The sequence below is a fragment of the Vanessa tameamea genome, chromosome 8, assembly GCF_037043105.1.
Source record: "Vanessa tameamea isolate UH-Manoa-2023 chromosome 8, ilVanTame1 primary haplotype, whole genome shotgun sequence".
NCBI classification, from domain to species: Eukaryota; Metazoa; Arthropoda; class Insecta; order Lepidoptera; family Nymphalidae; genus Vanessa; species Vanessa tameamea.
This window is the reverse complement of record NC_087316.1, coordinates 8,951,059-8,971,929: the sequence shown is the minus strand read 5'-3', so window position 1 is coordinate 8,971,929 and position 20,871 is coordinate 8,951,059. Positions and strand designations below refer to the sequence as shown.

Genomic DNA, 20,871 nt, shown 5'->3' with positions numbered 1-20,871 from the left:
TTTGGTTATGGATGACTATCACGTTACGGTTTCATAAAAGCTTGACAAAATACGAATATCATGCTGCCATTGTTTGAATAACTTCGCATTAAAAAATGACGATTCATTTAGCAGTAACCATTATGAAATCGTTAAAATTTTTCCCTCGTGTATGGTTAAACATGATTATATAATTAATGTTTATTCGCACGCACACAAAATCCGCTAAATGAAGCCTACACTTTGATATGATAATAAATTAAATAAACGTCATAAATACCGCGCTAAAATTAAATTAACGGATTATTTGCGTACGCAAATGTAAAGTAAGTGATTAAGCGTTTCCAACACGTGTTCGTTCCCAAAAGACTAATACGTTATGTAGCATAATTACTTTAGACAAAGCGGTGCGCCGGTTTAGGGAAGATGAAGAAGAATCGCAGGTGTAAATGGCCGTCTATTGCGCCTTCCATCACCGGCCGATCTGGCTTAGTGCGAAAATCACACGTGGGTCTAACAAAATTAGGTCTGTTTTAGCGAACACTATGTTTAAAGTTCCGGACGATTACCGCGTAGCGTTTGTGGTATAACTATGTCCCAGACACGAAACATTTAGAGCCAATTCCCAACTGGCTTGTTGTATGAACAATTAAGTATACCGACTTAGCCCGCACGGGAAGAAATGTAATGAATGTTTAGTGCTGGTAACTGCTTTCTCTAATACATGATTCGTTCATCCATGCCCAATGTAAAACCGCTTTATACATATGCACCCACTTGTTGACTAACATTTCCTCGTTAACATCCATCGTTCCTATTCCTAAACGAAACTGGCATTAATCATGTAAATATTCTTTTGTAAACTAACAAATCGTTCAAAGAGATCCTCACCCAACCGCAACCATTAAAGTACAAAAAGGGCTTCAGTAACTTACCTGAAATGATAAATAAAACGTATAAAGAACATGTTCTATCGGGTGTAACAATATATTTTCTAAGTCTGAACAAAGCCCATTCGCCGTAATGAGCGTTGCGTGCGCCGCGTCAAACATGTAAGCAAACAATTTTGGCACGCCTGAGTAAATACAATTGCGAAATATCTTCGCCCGGGCGCCGTTAGTGCGGTATGTACAGTTAGATGTTACTTGAATTTGCTGAGTATCATCTTTTCAACAAAGCTTTTGTTGATAATGAAATACAAATAGTATCCTTCAGTCAACTACGGTGCAGCGGGTTTTGTAAGGAAAATCCGCGAGTATTTACGTAGGAAAGTCAAGAAAGCTCAAGGGGTTGCAGAGAAAAATAAGTGTTATTTCTATATATTGTTAGAGACATCCTATTTCACTAACGCTGAAGTAATACAATGAACTACAGCGAAGTATAAATTTGGGACTGGGAATAAATTAATTTAAATTAACTAAGAGAAAAGGGTTTAAGAAATTACTAGGTTGTGAGGTCGGAACCGCGTTCTATTTTAATAGTATCAGGACAAAGGTGGATGTAAAGGATGGGGGTGCGCTGTATTGTTATTGTTTAATAAATTATATTCGTTATGTATTAAAATTAATATATTTTTATTATCTGTGCTAATATTCGAATGATAGAATGGAAATTTTATTTAATATCTGTGATACTTTATCAGAATAGAAACATCATATATTTTTAACTTAATAGCTCTAATGAAATGGTTTATAAATATTTATAAAATCAACGAAAAATATAAACCAAAATTTCCATTTCAGAAAACGACCTTACGTTTTCCTTATTTTCTTCTTCATAATGTATTTTGTCAAACGTATCACGGAAACAGAACAAACATCACTTATAACGAGGCGAAATATACAAATCTGCAAGTTGGAAAGCATAAACAGAAACAGCCGTGGAACTCGCTGCATTAAGCAACAATACGTAGAATGCAGGGTTCCGCATATATTAGCGTCTTGTCCTTTGGCGAGATATCTAGGAAGTTTGCCGTGGCCCACTACGATTTACACGGCTTCCGAAATAGTGAGGCTCGCCAAACCGTGGAAGCAAGTTAAGACGGCAAACGTTACTTACTTTTGCACGAATAGTTTTGCATTGCAATGTGTAAAATATTTACGTTATTGTCTATCGTCGTGAAGGCGATCTCAATCATGGGGATTTACGGTCTTGGATGGCGAACAATAGATATTTAGATATAATATTTCATGATTCAATTTTAAATCGCTTTATTTAATACTTTCCATAAATTGTTGACTGTATTAAATAGAAATATTATATTAGTCACTGAACAATAAAGTAATATTGTATACGAATTAAACTTTTGTAAAACGTATAACCATTTACGTAAATATGCAAAAAAGGGAAATGAAATTGTGTTAACATGAAGAGAGGTTAAAAAGGCTATTCTCATTACCCTAACGGGGCCAAAGCACTATCTAATCACAGCTCAGTTGCCAAATTACACGATTTGCTTTTAAATGCGGCTTACTTTAATCTCATGCAATGTACGGGAATAATCTGGTTACTTAAAGGAAATAGTATGTAAAAAAAGTAAAGCATAGTCTGTTAATGTCCTACTGTTAGGATTAAGCCTCTTCTTTAGAAGAGATGGTTGGTTTTCCCTCTACGCTGATCTATTGCGTGTTGGTGATAGAATAAAAATGAAACAGGAATTCATCTAACTCATGCAGGTTACTTTACGATGTTTACCTTCAATAAATCAGATGAATTATAAACATAAATTTCGCACATGACGGACTTGTGGTGCTTCTCTGGGTTAAACCCACTATAGCTAAGATTCATGTGTTCTCACCACTGAGCAACCTCAGTTCTATAATGGAGTAACTCAATTTACTCTAACAATATTATTTTTAAAAGTAAATATATACCCGATTGTTTTGAAATAACCTTTTAAAACAAGTTGGCTGCTACTGAACTTCAAGAGGAATAGCCGTCGCAGTTAGAGGATATAATTCCTGAGATAAGCCTACGGTCTTGAGAAATACGTATGCGCAATGTAAGGGTTGCAACCATCGGCAGGATACGTTTATCGTTTGTCGTAAACCTGTAGGATAAGTCGCGTTACATGAGCTTGGAACGAACTAGGGTATAAAACGAACACTAAGGAGAAACGTAGACCAAAATATGAACTGTTTCAAATCCAACTATTCTTTGCTTAAATTGAGTGTTATTTTACTTTTTATATTGCATATTGTTCCATGAAATTTACTAGATTAATGTTAAACACTAACATACTAAAGGTGTCTGTTGCTGACACGATATTTTATACATCAATTTATCTTTCAGAAAATAAAGCGTGGAAAATATGCAAAATCTTTTGCTGTATTTGGAAATATGAGACTCATTACATCTGATCTAGAGGTCAACATAAGTTATCGCTTACCCTCTAATAAATTAATCCAATAAGCCGTCTAAACATTGGGACGGGTCAATAATTCAAGAACTGCTTGTCCTTTTACATTACAGGGTCTGATACGACTGTAATTTATTCCTTACAGCGCTAAATTAAATATAAAACATCGTCGTGGCGTATCAGTGTTAGAGACTAAGATAAATGAAGCCATTAGTAACGCGAGCTGTACTTTTTTCGGTTCATCCGGCGGCGTCAACGGGCCCGGGGGTTGTGGCGAGCTGGGTTTGTGGACAATTTCATTAGAAAACGTTATATGTAAGTGTGTCGGCTGACGGGGTGAGGGTGAGAGGCGAGGAGCGAGGGGCAGCTATGGGGCAGAATTACAAGCGGCACGATAAATTTCGTCGCCTCGCGACATTAGGCTCGCGGCGAAATAGGGGCGCTAGACACGGTGCCAATGGAAAATGTGTTTATCCTTACGCGAAATTAAAACAAGGAGTGTCCATGGCATACTATAAAAACATCGGATAAGTGCAAGTTGACTTGAGTACGTGGCAAGCGGTGTTATTTGTGGGACAGTATATGTACGTTGTATCATGTTAATTATTTTTAGAAAATTAGTTTTAGAATTTAAATTACTAATTAGTGAATATATTTTAGTAATTATATATCCTAGTAACCATAAGGTTCTTAAATTGAATTTATTGTCGATATAATTACTCGTAATAACTTTTAAGGATTGATTTCAAATAAATATTATTAATTGAACCGAAGGTAGTAAATTAAAAGAAAAAAGTTCAGCGTAAAGAATATTACTAACAACTTGATCAATCATTCAAGCGAATGTTAAGTGTGAATATTTAAGTTAGGTAAAACAAAGGACTTTTTATAATAATATCCTTGAAGATCTAGGTATTGTGACTGGGTTTGGAACTACGTTTGAAGGACTCATATTTATTTTTCGTCTTGTCTCGACGAGTAAAATTCATTTTTGTAATAAAATAACCAACCTAAAAAGCTAAAAGGCCTCTCCTTTCTGGCCTTATGGAACTGGAAGGTAAAATTTGCTTATTTTGCGGCGAGAGGTAAAATGGCCTCTCATTTTTTGTCACTCACCGCACCCTACCCAGAGACGGCGACAGTTTAACTGTAGAGGTGTTGACATCTGTTATAATTGTATATAACTATAATTATATGCGAAATTCACCTTTACTACAGGAGCAATTACAACGTCTTATAAGTATTTGTGCCATTAAAACTGTGATATTTCATCGCTTGTCAAGCGATATTTTACAGTTAATTCACATATAATGTATTTTATTACAGATTAATAAGTTTGGCAGACGCGGAGAAGGACATAAGTTATAACTGATTTATATTGTTTTCTTCTAACGCGTAACGAAGATATACGTCGTATCAACAGCTGCCTGAGATTTCCTTAACGTCTTTTTAAACACGAAAGCATTATCTCATACCTTAAGCGACGAAATACTAAGTTTCCATCGTATTTTTCACAGTATTCTTAAATGCGCCATCTTGTGGTATCTTAACGTTTAAAGAAAATGTGTAAAGAATTACACATTTCTTAAACCAAAGCAAAGTGAAAACTATTTTTTTAATGTCATACTTTTACTTTATGTGTTGTGCGTTTATGAGTTAAATAATGACAAAAGAAATGAGAATACAAAGACTTGATTGTTAACAATTTTTCTGTTTTAGTTACTTGGGTATTAATTTGAAACATAAAATAACAATAGGAAATACAATATTTTATAGTTTTGTTCTCATAATCTTTCTGAAAGCTGACACTGAAATAATTTGAATAGTAACTATTATCAAACTTCGATAACGAAGAGCTACCGTAACAAAGTAAGTTATCTTAAGGAAAGGCAGAAAAACTTTGTTTAACATGAGACAGGTATTGCATAAAAAATACACAATGAATAATAATAATAACAAAACATTTTTATGGCTTCCGCCGTGGTCTGTATCAAATAGGTATACCTGAATTATTTTGCATTTGGTATCCAACATAAATCTTCGATGGTATTCTTTGTAGCTTTGACAGTAAAATAATAATTCGTTTATACAGTATACATAAAATACTGTGAACATTAAATTGTCTTCCAAAACTTTAAACATACATAACGTTCGTCAATATAACAATAATTACCGCCGGAGACAAAACGTCTCGACGTGGCTTATTACAAGCGCTCATCGTTTTGGAAGATCATCTGAGGAAATGTCTTAAAACAAACTGGAAGTAAATAAACATTAAACACGACCACTTGCGAGTGTTTTCATTAAGAGCATTGCATGTTTGTACCGACAGCGATTACTCCGGGGGAAAAAACTAATTATGGTTGACATAGGGCGAGAGTAAAAAGCAGAGACTGTCTGGCGAGTATTTAGAGATTTGAGCAATTAACATTGCGACGTCGTATTAAGTCTCTCATTGAAAGCATCTATTACATCGTCTTCGTTCTTCCAGCTCATGAGCCTTGATTATGAAGATTTTTCCTCGTAATACTATGCGTTGGTATTTTTAAGCAGAAATGGTTCGCATTTCAGAATTTTCGCCAGCAAAATTATATTTATTATGATCTGCAGTATTATACTCGTTCGATGTGTATAGATTGGCTGGGTTTAATTAAATATTTTCTAATACAATAATCACATATCAACGATAATTATTAAAATAAACCTGATGTCGGTTTACTATGAATCATCTATCCCCCTATTCAGAAGCTATCGAAAAAAATTATGAAATATATTTGCACGTGAGAGGTAAATTAAAAGAGGAAGAAAAAGTCATCAATGAAAACATAACGTCGCGTACAAAGTTACGTCCTGTACGGGTCACAAGGTGTGTTTACATTTTTACCCAACTATAGCCTTTATGATTAAGGACTTTAGGATTATAATGGAATGTGTATATGCCTTCTGCACTGTTATATTCTGCTTTGTTACTCTTCTTTTATTAGAGTGCCTTTGATAGCTTCAGTGTCGTAGTTTTATGACAACACGGGGTCGAGTAGATACGGATAACTAATTTTTTTTACGTCCATTATAACATTCTCAATGCTTTTGCGAAAATAAAACTTAAATGTAATTGCTACAATCATCCGTAATTCCGCTGTCGAGAGTTTTACAGCAAAGATTAATTTAATTCAATTATAAATTTGCATTTACACGGGAAAATTTTTGCATGAAGGTAATAATTTTACTGAAAAATTATGTGTCGACGAATGTCGCTTCGAGTCTATAAATTAGAGGACTAAAAAAATTAAACAGGCCATGCGTATTCGGGCAATAAATAAGTGTCATCATTTCGTTGATTATATTTTATGACGTCATTAGTATGTGAACATATAAATTGAAAGTTCATTATTGTTTGATTAATTTTTTTTTTAATTTTATTATGCCCAGATAACAATTATTATTATTTAATTTATCGATCAATATATGCATATAAATATAGGCGATAGAAGTAGATAAAAATATATATATTAATAATGATTTTCTTTTGACATCCGTATTTCTTTGAACAAAGCCCTGAAATGTAATATAATATCGACTATGTAACTTTGAACTCTCTAATTTTGTTATACAGATGTGACCTTTATCATTCTTCGGAATGGAACGGCATTGTTTTATCGAGCGTCGACTAAGTGATATGGAAAATTAAACTATGCTGTTATAGGGATAGAGTTCATTATTTATATGCAATTATTATATTATAAATGTGATCTCGAATTTTTATTCATCTCTATTTCGATATAATGACGTCACGTTTGATACATATATATATGTATGGTTCTTCTACCATTTAACAGATAAATCTATAAGTACTAAAAAATTATAAACGCGAGTGTAACTGTCTGTCTGTCTGGCTGTTACACTTTCAAGGCTAAATCCCTGTACCGGATTTTTTGACATTTGTTATGAATCAAGCATTAAGCCCAAAGAAGAACATGGGCTACTTTTTATACCTAAAACCCACGACCTTCTAACATCTAGGCGCAGCTTTAGGCTGAATAAAATAGGAAAATGCTTACGTTTTGATTATTTCCATACTATAGTCTTACATTGTGAATATTTATTATTAAATAGATATTACTGTCTAACTAATTTTGAGAATATCAAACACATACGTGTAAAAAATTATTTATATAAATTAATATAGAATAGAGCTTAAGCTTAGTGTTAAAACTCTAGAATAGGTGAATAATTTCAAACACGTTATCCAATTTAATTATCCGGGATCACTGTAAACCAAATTTTATTACCGAAACGCTGATGAAAGTAGACCTTTTATTGATTTTAAAGAACAAATTTAAAAGCATTTAAAGCCCTTAAGGACATAAAAAACTTTAATGGTTGGCACTTAATTGACATTAATAAAGTTTAGCCAGCGTTTGTAACATCCGAATTTGTCTACCGTGTAGTCAACTTTATATAAACATCCAACGTGACAAAGTCACTAAAATATAAACATTATCTGATTAAATAATAATAAAAAAATATTCTTAGTTTGAGTATCCTACTTCTATATTTAAATTATGCTATCAAGAAACGACTGGAAGATTTTGAAATACTTGTTATATCAATATATAATTTTATACAAATGTTATCAATTAAAATATAGTTTGCATTTAAAACAAAAATAAGTACGTTATGTTTTATGGCTATAATTTATTCGTTTATAAAATAATATGATTTGTCGATTAATGGCTTGTCTACACATATTATTATAAAAGGTATAATCCATTAAGTTAATTTAATATCTACATACGTGCTAGGTAAATATATAAACATCAAATAAATATATTTTAACGGATGAATCGGAGATAAATAGAAACAGTTATGAAACGTAATTAAAACGAACATCAAAGAATTACTTTTTACTTAACGTGATAATACAGTCGGTCCGTGTCAAAATATGTTACGATCATTAAGCGCGTGGGTGGAGCGTTAAATATATAAGAATTGAAGCGGAATGAACCACTTTTTCAAATATAGTTATTTATGTTATATTTAGTCTCAATTATTATTAACAGCTTGGATGAGTAACAGACTGAAATGGCAGTGAGGTCGTGTTAGTTGAAGGACCGATGGCCGTCGAAGCAGACGAGTCCTACAATAGAGGCTACGTATCGGCAAATGCAACATACGACACCCACCACACAGGTGGACCGATTACCTGAAGTAGGTGGCGCGACCCGACTAGATGTGGTAAAGAACCACTTTGGGAGACGCCTATATCTAGCAGTGGATGATGATTGGCTAATAATGGTGTTGATTATTTATATGAAAATAAATCTCGTAACTTCTTATCTATTTTATCTTGATAGGTTTTTATTTGAAAATAAAGCAGATGTTTACTAAAAATAGATGAGTACTCTGGGGTGACTTTTAAATTAGAAAATCACGATCATTCGATCTGAATCAATCGTTAAATAGTCCATTAATATTCAAGTGTTGAACACAATAAATTAAATATAAACAAAGACTTTATTCATGTTTATGTTATTACTTGTACTATATTGGAATATCATGATTGGGATGGTACTTAGGCATCTCAACCAATCGTATGGTAGGAAGCTACCCACAACATGACGGTTGAGACTGCCAAATGTTTATTTTTTTTTGGTTGGCGGCACGGACAAATAGATCACCCAACGTCAAGTGCCAACACCGCTCATAGACATTGATACTGTAACAAATATTAACCCCTTACAGCGCCATTGCTCCACCAACTAAAATTATATGTTCCTTGTGCCTGTAGTTATATCTTCTCTAAGTAATAAAATTCAGTACCAATCTTTAGTCATTTAATATTGTTGATGCTTTATGAGAATATTGATTATAGTAAGTTAATAGAAATTAGTTTACCAGCCGGATAACTATTGATTAGTTCTACGAATGAAATTGGAACAGTATTATTTTTAAAGGTAAATAAACCTTTCAATTAAAGCAATGAAATAATAGATGACTAAAAATAGCTCACAATATGACTATCGTTACAAATCCCCCGGTACACAAAAATGTAATAAAAAATTCAAGCGATCGGAATTGGATTCGAAAACCTATTACGACTTTTTAACACTTATATGAGTGCGAGTATGTTCTATTCTATATGTTTCGTCATAATAAAATCTCTATTGTATTCCGTATTCAATCATTTATACAATATAATGTGATTTGATTTGATATGTGACTCCATGTTACAAAATGCAGGGTCGAGATGATATAAAGCACATGTTGCGTACAATATGAGATCCAGCATGCAATAATTCAAAAATGAGCTCAGTTTCTGCTCGATGGGATAGTTTATTGAGATTATTTATGGATTTTTTTTTATTTACAGTCGTTTTTATTGAAAGGGTTTTCGTAATGTATCGATACTTAATAAAACATTAACGAATATATAGAGAAATAAAATAAAGTATGAGTATATATATATATATGTTACGTAAAGTTTTACATTAATAGATTATGTTGTGCTTTAATAGGATCAAAAGTGTTTGCAATATTTTTCGAATCGCCATTGTAAAACTTCAAGCGATTCAGAATGTATATTATTTTGAACTACTGAGAATAGCTACATAGTTACTCTTTTAAACAAATAAATATATATCCTGTGCGAAAATCAAGAACATTAACTTAAAGATTTTACACGTTCATTATCTTGTATAGCAATAATATGTCTTATTTTTCAACATGATCAACCGTAATTAGTAGTTATAATTCATCCAGTTTGTACATGGTTGATGAAGGTTTCTACTCGAGATATTACGATTTATTAAATATGACGATTAAGCACTATTCACCTTACCGCGAGTCAAGCTTATGCTAATCTGAATAACAAAGTTTATGTTAATATTTATTTACAGTAAACGCTAATTACTGTTTCATTTATTCTCTTAAGGATAAATATTGTGTTATAAAATTAGCTTAAGTTACAAGATTCGTATACGCTGTCTCGGTCTTGTGATGCTCATGGTTCTATGATTGGGCATAAACTTTGTGTAATTGTTTACAGTTGTTTAAAGGCTTCTCGCATATTGCAATTGACTTACAATAGTGCGCGAATCGTATTCTATAGTTAATTAGCAATGAAAAAAATCAATTTCGAAATACAAATTTCTCTCAAACTAAGCATCCGGATTGACGCAGTTGTTGTTACGTTATTACGATGAGAATGAGTAGTATATCTTCCAAAATGTATCCCAATGCAAATGTACAACACATTTCGATGAATTAAATTGGTATATTATAGGTATTATTTTCGTTTTATCACATTAGTAGTTTACTAGTATAATGCCGCTTGTATTTGAGTTTTAAGAGCGTAATAAATTTACTATTAACGGTGCGTTACAGAATTTTTATTTGAAAATGATTGCGGCTTTTAAATACGCGACCTATCGCTTTATAATATCCACTTTTATTGGCTTGTGATAACATATTTTATTCGAAAATACGCTATTATTATACACAGTGCATTGTATAGATTAGTCGGTTCACAATTTAGGGTAATGTGTATCGTGAACATAAAAATGTTTAAAGAGTAAAATAATGTGTCGAAATACGAAATGTAAGGCGCGTTATCTAAATATATGAACTGAAATCCTTCTGGAACTGAGTTTACTTTTAGTTAATAGGTAACCTCTGTTACAGTCACGACACTTCCATTTATACCCAAATTTACCCGGGTCCACCCGAACACCTAAATAATCCACTGAGTGCCATTCTACGTTCTCGTTTGTTGAAACGCCAAATCGCAGAACATTATTCTAATTTGCTTTCACGATAGCTTTCGAAGAAGCTATTTATTTGCGCCGTAAGGCGAATCCGCGGCCCGACTTGGGGCTACGCAACTTAAATTATGGATCGTGTTGTATCTTAAACAATATTTCCAACGTTCTACATTTAGATACGAATAAATTTTTAACATAGCCTCATTTAATGAAAATGTAACGTTTTTTTTTTCATCAGCATTTAACTTTTTATTACTTTAAGGTAGAATTCCATTAAATTTATTATTCTCAAGTCAAGATATAATAAAAATAATTATATCAATGAATTATTTATTTACGTATTACGAAGTATTTGTGTAGAAATGAAAAAAATATTTTTGTTACAAAAACACGTGCCCGTTTCTAATAAAGTTGGGTAATATCGAAAAGGTATTTTGTACGAATGGTTTTTCAGGGAACCCAGAGAAAAAGGGATATAAAACGAAAAGAAACGAAAGTGGAAATATGGCTAAGTCATATTTTATTTACTGCATACAATCGAACCTTTATCACAGTTTGTATCGAGTTAGTGTGTGCCGTTTAGAGTGCGGTCGATTTGGCCCCAGTTTGTTTTCCGTGTTTATGTTAACAGCTACAGAAAAATATTTTAATAATTCATGCAGCGAGCAAAACATTAAAACGTCTTTTATTATGAATAAAAGCAAATTAAAATTTTTATATGTCGTCTTTTAAAAGTATTAAAATAGCATTTCATGTCCAAAATTCAATTTAAAACTTTAAGAGACGTATAAAATAGCAATAATGTTGAGGTAATGCTTAAATTGCATTTGAAATTACAGTGAACGTAGCAAGGAAATACAGCAATGCGTATAGATTGGACCAAGTTGGAGCTCTCTATCGGTAAGCCTCAATAATTGGTTCCTAAGGAAAGAATTTTTAGCGAAAAAATGTTCGACAATTTATCAGTCGGCTAGGCTCTCGACATGGTCGTGCTTCATCATCGTTTTTTCGTCAAAATAGCAGCTTTTACCCGCCACGTTACGGAATTCTTATTACTCGCCCACTTTGGATACATTTTGTTTATATTGTAGTGAACTTCCCTCAAAAGGAACTTTAATTCTCTTCGCCACTCTAAATAGCGGAAATCGAGCTGCTTTATTACTTCGAGCGCGTTTTCTTTTGTTTTCTTTTGCGGTATAAAACAGCACGTTACGACATTTTGTCGTGAAAAAGATTGCGGTTGACTCTTTAAAACGATGAAATTCTATATCGTGCATGCAATAAAGAACGCTATGCTTATACACTATCAGTGTTCAGTAAAAGAATTAATGAGAGGAAAAACATATTAAAAAAAGGTCTTTTTAAATTATATAACGCAAGCGTTCAGAACAATTATTGTTTTTCAATAAAGTTTTAATTTAAATAATATATTTTATATTTTTGTTACAAAATAATGTTGTAAGCGAAATAATTCCAACTAAACCGAGCGAAATATTAGGAAAAAGCTATAAATAAATATTTATTGTTACGAAGCTTAACACAGAACGCGATTTAGCCGCGATACGCAGGCTCACCGGTTCCGTGTGTGAAAAATACCTTTTTATCTTGGGAATTCGTGCGAAGATGCCGAACTCTTATATTTATAAGGAGGTATGGGATATAAAAAAACCGAATGGAAAAAAGTGTAGTCTCGCTAGTACCGACTGTAGATCTTACTGATTGTGAGATACGTCGTGCCGCACCTTGAATTATTTGACAGTTTGAATTGTCACTAGTGCTTGTTTCTGTTGTTATTCTTCCTACACAAAAACCTCACGGAACAATACGTGGGTAATAAAATTAATTCGAAAAAAAGCATTGACTCGCCAAATTCGTTACCGAAAAAAGATTGTTCTAGAATTTTGACTAAGTTCGTTTAATAGTTATGTATAAGATTTAATGCCGTGATGAAGAACGACGCGTGATAAACGCCTGGTATTTGACAAGCATTCTTTTTAAATTGTTTTTCTCTTCTGAAACGTCAGCGTCTCGTTTAATCAAGGTGGCCGCTTGCCCGAACACCTAATTATGTTAGGACACCGTGTCCTTGCTCTTCCTCTGTTCCCTTTTCTTCATTCTACAACAGCGGAGATTCATTTTGAACGCGCAATAAACTTAAAGAATCTGTAAATCTTTTACGTACATTTTTCCCTGAAGTCTATTACTTATAAATAATCAAATAAACATTTTCGTTTTAGTATTCATTTATTTTATGTACATTTATCATTGTATTTTTGTAATATAATTATTACGGAAAAAACAATATAGTATTATATATTATAACTATTCTAATATGTGAAATGTAAATTTTAGTATTAGTTTCATATACTGAAGGCTAAATCTTTACGAGGCAAAGTTGTCCTCATAGGGGCCACGCACGATCCATTAATTACAACCACAGCGCCGTATGAGACGTCAGCTTTAGCCCCTTTTATCCACCTAACCCCCCCCCCCCCCCTGCCGCCTTGCTTCCATCAATATTTGAACTCTTTTCAGAATATTGTTATTAAGAAACATTCATCGCGTAAATGCTATTAGCATACCTAATTGTCTTTTGATTTGGGAAATAAGACCAAAAAAATCAAAAGTCTCCTTACTCTCGCTGAGGCAATCAAAACTTAGGAATATTTTAACAGCCCGATCCACATGCAAACTCTTGTTCTGGAAACAGGGAAAGTTAACGCAGAAATAATTAATATAAGACAGGAAATAGAAAGATTTAAATATTTTAATTAACACCAAAGAGAAAGAAGTGAGAATAATTAGCCGCTCCTAAATCAGCTTTGTAGACTGTAAGTCGACTCATAGGGAATATTCACACACGCGTGAAACGAGTCCCATTCGATTCTGAAGAAGCTTTGAATAAGACGACCGGGGTTCCGTTGTGAGCTGATTTAAAAGCCTCTGTCGATTTTCTAATTTCAAAGTCAATCCCCTCGTAAAATTGTAATATGAGGATAGATCTAACGTAATAAGTACACTCAATTCGTTGTTATATACTCAAAAAATATTAATATCTTTTCAATGAAGTAAATTTTAAAAGCTTTAAATAGACTTAATATAATATCGTGTAAATTTTTTTTTTTTTCTTGTAGTAATTTTTACTTTAATCGTCACTTCGATAGATAATGTACGATGTAGAAACAGCAACTGTTTTTATCATAATCATATAAACAAGTTTTGTATCGAGACACTTAATAATTCGTATACATACATATAAACATCATCTTATAAATAATAAATTAATAAATGGGAATAGTTTATTTTAATTTTATTATCAAGTAAAAACTTAAATAATGAAGAATATATTGACATGTTTGTAGAAAATAATATAAAGTATATTATATTATTTTACGTCGATGACATGACGAATCGTTGCCTCGAGCATCGAAAATTAGGAGTATAAACTATACTGCTAATACAAATCGCTTGCCCCGAGGTACGTTTATCCGAAGCGCCCCGTATTATCCGGGAAACTATTACATCAATGCAATAGTTTTTTATTTTATTTTCAAAAATAAACCGTAAAAGTTAAACAATAAGACTTAATTTTATATAAACTTTCGACTTTTCGATTTAATTATATCAACAAAATCATATTAGTCAACCATTAAAAATGTTTAGACATTTATTAGAGTACATTAACATTATATTTTCTGTTTCTTATTTTTTTATTCTGATACAAATATTTTTGTACAAACGAGTACTTCTTTAGGAGTCGTTTCTTTAAACGATATAAAAAAGAAGTTCATACAAATGAAATGGAAAAAGCAGTGCTTCTTGAGTAGTACTTATGTGGCCCTGCAAAACGCTTCGAGAGCGTAATTAGTTCGCCATTAGCTTAATATATTGGTACTCCAGAGTTGCCCGTACCATTCAAAAGCAAACAAAAAATGTAACTCTTAATTCGGAAAATACAAGTTGTAATTTAATTATAAACTCGATATTAGAGTTTCGAATGCTGAAAGCGCATTTAACTCCAACGTTTATTTGAGATTGCTATTAGCTAACGGAGAACGTGATCAAATTACAATTTCCGAGATTTAAGGAAATATACTTACCGAAAATTGATAATACTGCTAAAGTATTTTTATTAAGACTAATTGAAAAAAAATTGTTATTTTTTTTTTTATTAAATGTTGAAGAATCTTAAATGAAAACGCGAGAGCACTTCGTAGTTGAAATAACAAATTATGCTTCGATATGCAAATACTACATGGCTCTATACGTCCGGAAATAGAATGCAGACATGAAACTGCACAACAAAATACAGCAAAAATTACGAACCGCAGCCGAATGGTGGCCAGCGCTTTAGGAACCTTCGATCAGTCGTCATCGCATAACCAAATTAGAGCAATTTAAGTCAGGAAATTGGAAACGCTATCGGGAGCCCGTTGCGCCGTGCAACGGGAACGGCTTCACTGGTATTTCAGACATCCACCGTTTCGGCAGCACTGGTTAATGTCGGAACAATGCACGAATCTGGACAGACAGATCCGAGCGGCCCCGAAGATAAACGACAATCGTGGATCGTTGTAACAACTGATTGATATACGGCCTCCGATGATACCGTATCTATAGTTTAGTTAAGCCAAATTCCGGACCCGCTTCAGTTACAGTTCGAGTGCTGCTGACAGTAAGCGATGTTTAGTTACTGATGCAAGCGCTTAAGAGTCGTTTCCCTATCGCTTGCGAATTGTTTGATGGACATTAATGGCGCTACGTATCAGTTGGCTGTTTACTGGGAAATCATAGTCGAGATGAGATATTTACCTACAGTGAAATTGAAATTATATCGAGTTGAATCTTAAATTCGGTGACGAGAAGATACGTGACCAAACAAATCTTTACATACAAAGATTATGAAATATTTCATGAAATTTGTCTGATATTGTATCTTATTTTTCGTAATTTATATATACTTAGTACTATATTTAGTACATTTATTATTCAAAGCTATTTTGATACACCAACTTATTTAGTGTTTTTTTTTTGCATGTAACGTTAATAAGGAAATATAAATTATTTAAAAATTGGTATTACTTATGAATATGTATGAGTTGTTGTTGGAAAATGAATGTGTATATATACAATATAGGCTTATTAGTTCTGAGGAGCTATAGCGTTGAGTACAATATTCAAGTTCCGCAATGCACTTACAGCCACATTTAATAGTAAATGTCGATACCCGATTTGAAGTTGAGAGCAAACAGTAAGATCATAACAAGTAATCGTACAAGTTGGAACGGAAGGCAGCACACGTCTTGCGTACTAGTTATCGACGGAACTGGAAACGGTCAGAGTTTGGGCTCGACGGCTAAAACAATAGCGAATCAAGCATGCAACGGAACTTTCCCAAAGACACTTGTGCGTGTGGCGCTTAGCGAGCACCGCTCGCTAACTTTATATTGGTTGGGAAACTTCGTCGTTAGCCGCTACCATTGATTTACGAATATCAAGCATCGTATTCTAAGATGTGCTTCATTATTTTTTTCACTGAATATTTAAATATGTAAAGTATCCGTTTTAACTAATTATATATACTTAAGTAAAAAATGATATTTTATTAAAATATAGAATAAAAAATTAAAGCGAATAAAGTGATTAATGTATTATTTCCCGCTTCTAAATGTAGAAATGATATTTGAAAAGAGAAAGATTTCTTACACTTGTACATCTCGGTTGAATTTTTTGTACGTAAAATTATCCGCTTAACATTAAATATAAGATCGTTTTAGCGAGGCAGATAGACAGATAAAGCCGGCATACATTTTCATGAAAAAACAGAAAAAATTAAATTTCTGCGATTCGCGGTGACATTGAGGGCTAACTGTATATTCTCGACAGGGACGACTCCTACCCAAATGTATATCGTAACCAAAAAGTCATAAACGATCACGGTGAATACTTAAAATGCTTCTTACTCTGTACGCATTTAAATGAATTTTAGAAAATAACAACCGCCTAATCGTTGTAGGCTTTCGAGATTACACCGGTCGTTCGGCTAATTAATTTTTAAGTCAGCATCTCGGTGGCGGCACCCGACATTCGACTTTCAAGTGAATTTGACTGCGATTTACATATTAATATTTTGTACGGTATCACTTTCTACGCAGTATTAAACTGCTCTCCAAATATATTTTGTAATAGAAATGCGAAACGCTGAATTTATAATCATTTATTTAATTCATTTAATGAGTGCTCCTTAAATAAGTGTAGGCATAGGCCCTGTCGCTTGAAAATTATAATTTTTATTTTAAATATATTCCAATTTGTTTTGCAATTAATTTGGGATATATTTGATTCAAGAATTTAGTTTGATTAATATGCTGGAATAATGATAGGTCTGTTTAAGTTTATTAAAACAGTCTGTATACCCGATACGTTATCTTATTAAATCATTAGTTGAACGTTACGCTGTGCTAGCACTTCAAAGTTCGCAAATAGAACGAATTCAATGGCGGAATGCTTAGGGGATGCCTCACGTATAGATTTATTCATGCGACAGGGACCGTTGTGTCGTGACGAACAAAATTTGCGCCAACCGTTCGGGCTATAAATCCGGCGTTTCCTAAATCCTTGAAAGGGCACTGTTGAGCAGCTTTCATCAGAAAATACTCCATTATCTGAAGGAAATCGTTACCGGGGTTCAACCTCGCCCACCCTTCGGCCCCGACCCGACGGGCTTTCATTTACGACGGCGTTGCGTGTACGCGTCCTCGCGGCCTTTGCTTCAGGTGGGCGTAGTCATTGTGTTCAGTATTTAAGTGGCTCATTTGATATTCCGAGACAGTTTGCATTCGGAAAGCTCGCACGTAGGGAGAGCCAGGATGGTATCGAGACATCGAAGTCACGCACACATTGCTATCGGTACCGGCTTGCGTACCTATACGGTAGTCACAATAGCCGAGCATGAATGTGAACGCACGTGACGCACCGGGATCGAATATACGATTTAGTACCGTGAACGATATCGCGAGTCCCACGCACACGGACGTATCGTGGATTGCTCCGAGTTTGCACAATGTTTATCCACAAATACACTAATGAAGGTAGTACCTACAAAAGCGACTAGATTGTTAATTAAACTTGCTCAAAATGTGACACCCTTACGAAATGATGTCGACTCGAGAGCACAGTGCACTGCTTGAATGTTATTGAATTAATTTGTACTCAGAATTCTCGGTGTACGCTCTAAGTAGATTCAATAATGGCCTTCATTTATTTATCTTAGTTGGGAATACACTTTAGGCTTTTGTGTCGGTACGCGCTTTGATTATCCTATCAACTGTAAAATTACGATATCTTGTTGTAATTAAGTTTATTATAATAGCTTGGTTTGATAATTTTCAATACAGTGTATGCGGTTTCGTACGCTGAAGTTATACCCTACTACGTATACGGTATCTCTCAATTATAACTTCAATATTAATTAGGACTTTAGATATTGTATGAAATATTAAATTATATGAGTATTAAAAAATATTTTCTCATACTATTTTACATAAATATAGTCGAGTTTACACGACGTAACATGGACCCAAAAAGTAATTCAAAAGATTCCATCATTAGGCCGCCGACCAAAAGGAATAACCATTCCCTTAATCATTATTCTTAAAGACTCTTCATTAAATTCCTTTTATCTCTCCCGGGATATTTCCTTCGCTCGGCATCAATCACATTCACTCCGAAAAACTCGTTGGCTTTATTCTAAACTCTCATAATAGGTAATGAAGGTTTTGATCGTCGCGGGCGGCTGGCTTGGGCCGATTACTTTGAGAGCTAGCACAATGACTGCCGCCTGTAGCCAATGGTGAATTCCGAAAAGTTCCTTAGTCACAATCCATGCTAGATGCGGGGCTAATTACGGCAAAACTTTTATAGATAGACACCTGTTCTGAGTCGCGGATGCCAGACAAAGACTCGAGTTATCGCAGGCTTACAGGCGTTCATACGCTGCTGCATGAATTTGTACCTTGAGAGACTCGAATAGAGATCAATTTTGCTTGGGACTGTGTATGAAACCAGACAGTAGATTGGTGCTAACATGATTCTTATTCAATGTCGATCGATGGGGAAATTTTCAAGAGAGTGTATCCTTATATTTTACGAAATATAATTACCAAATAGAGTTTTTGGTTTGTGTTTGTCCACAATACAAAACTTGTAAGTTCTCAAAAACATTTGACAAAGTTATCGATAAAATACTCTTTCACATTTCTTCAAATTATTTAAAACTAATAACAGTTAAAAAAAGTGTGTCAATTAAATTTTTCATTTTAATGTTTTCAAGACACTATGGGATTTATTGAGACAGGCCTGATATTAGTCAGTTACATATTTTAAGTACAAATCATTTTCTAATAAACGCTACTTAAGTTAAAGTACTTACCGGTCCAAACTGTTCGAAATAATTCTTTACATCTTCCAGCGTTGTAGGTGCTGATAGCCCTCCAACGAAGATTTTCTTTGTTCTGGTCACCATCTGAAAAAAAAAATTACTTTAGTACCTAGTTATATTTTATGATTAGAAAAACATATATCCGTGATTCACAAGTCCGTTTTTGTAGCTGACCTTTTCAACCGGCGAAGATTTATCATCAACAACATACGTTCATTAGTATAAATAAGCCGATGTAATTAAAGGTAAATGAATACTATTATATATATTTCACGGTTGATTACATGATTCGTTAATTCCTCTTACTAGGGAAACTTTTTAAGATGATGAAAAAGAAATATCAAACGATCATTGAAAACAATTATAAACATCTCCTTTTCCAATTTTACATGTAAATAAAAAAAAAAATTGAAACAATATTTTATCATACCAAGTATGAAATTACGATCCTAGAAACATTATAGTAGTGATTATTGCAACGATCACAGCTTAGTTATTTAATAATACATGGAACATTTTATCAATTAAACGTAGACGCTTAGCTGATTCCATTATTACGTCAATATCAAAGCTTCCTCAACGATGAGGTGATTTTAAATTAAAACAAATTGCTTCTTAAGCTTGTATAATTTAAATTAATTTCATAAGACGTAGTCAATGCAAATAAATATGAAACTGTGGAAACTATTTTATTCTCGTTTATTTCGATTCGATTTCAATTAAAATCGATTTTTGGTATCGATTTAATAGCGATCACAATTACAATACACGTATGATTAGATAGAAGTATTTTTAGCAAACAAATACGAATGGTAATATCATCACTATTTAAACAATTATGATTATTAATTGTCAAAAATTGACAGTTAAATTTTAACCGAGTATTCAGACGAGATATATTTATAAAGTTGTTCTTTGATCTTCGATTCTCAATTGGACAGGTAATTAGGCAAATCATATTGTAGACATAATGCTCTTTGGAAGTACTTTCTCTTGTCAATAATTTGCATCAATCTTAATGTAATTGATCAAAGATTTCATTCATTAAACTATTAGGAGAAATTAGTAGGTAACTGACAGATACGACCTTTTGACCGGTGCCTTTGCCTGTCTAGGTGTATCTATCAATTAATGTACTGCAAAATTATATTTTATATTGGTCCCGTTCAAATGTAAACGGACCTCTGAAATAACAGGCACAACATGATAATATTATAGATCCCGTGTAAAGCAAATTGATTATATAAAAAGTTATTTAAGTACAGTAAATTATTAAAGCATAACAAATTTAAATGTCAACTTGTATATTAAATTATTAACATGAAATAACGACA

The 20,871-nt window shown here is 33.2% G+C and overlaps 1 protein-coding gene across 9 annotated transcripts in view; it reads right to left on the bottom strand.

Moving 5' to 3' along the window:
• Rbp6 (RNA-binding protein 6) overlaps window positions 1-20,871 on the bottom strand; it is a 475,370-nt gene that overhangs the window by 126,337 nt on the left and 328,162 nt on the right. For all 9 annotated transcript variants that reach the window (XM_064215506.1, XM_026639024.2, XM_026639026.2 and 6 more), the window contains one exon: window positions 19,529-19,621. In XM_064215506.1, coding sequence (XP_064071576.1) covers window positions 19,529-19,621 — 93 coding nt within the window. The remainder of the gene's footprint in view (window positions 1-19,528; window positions 19,622-20,871) is intronic.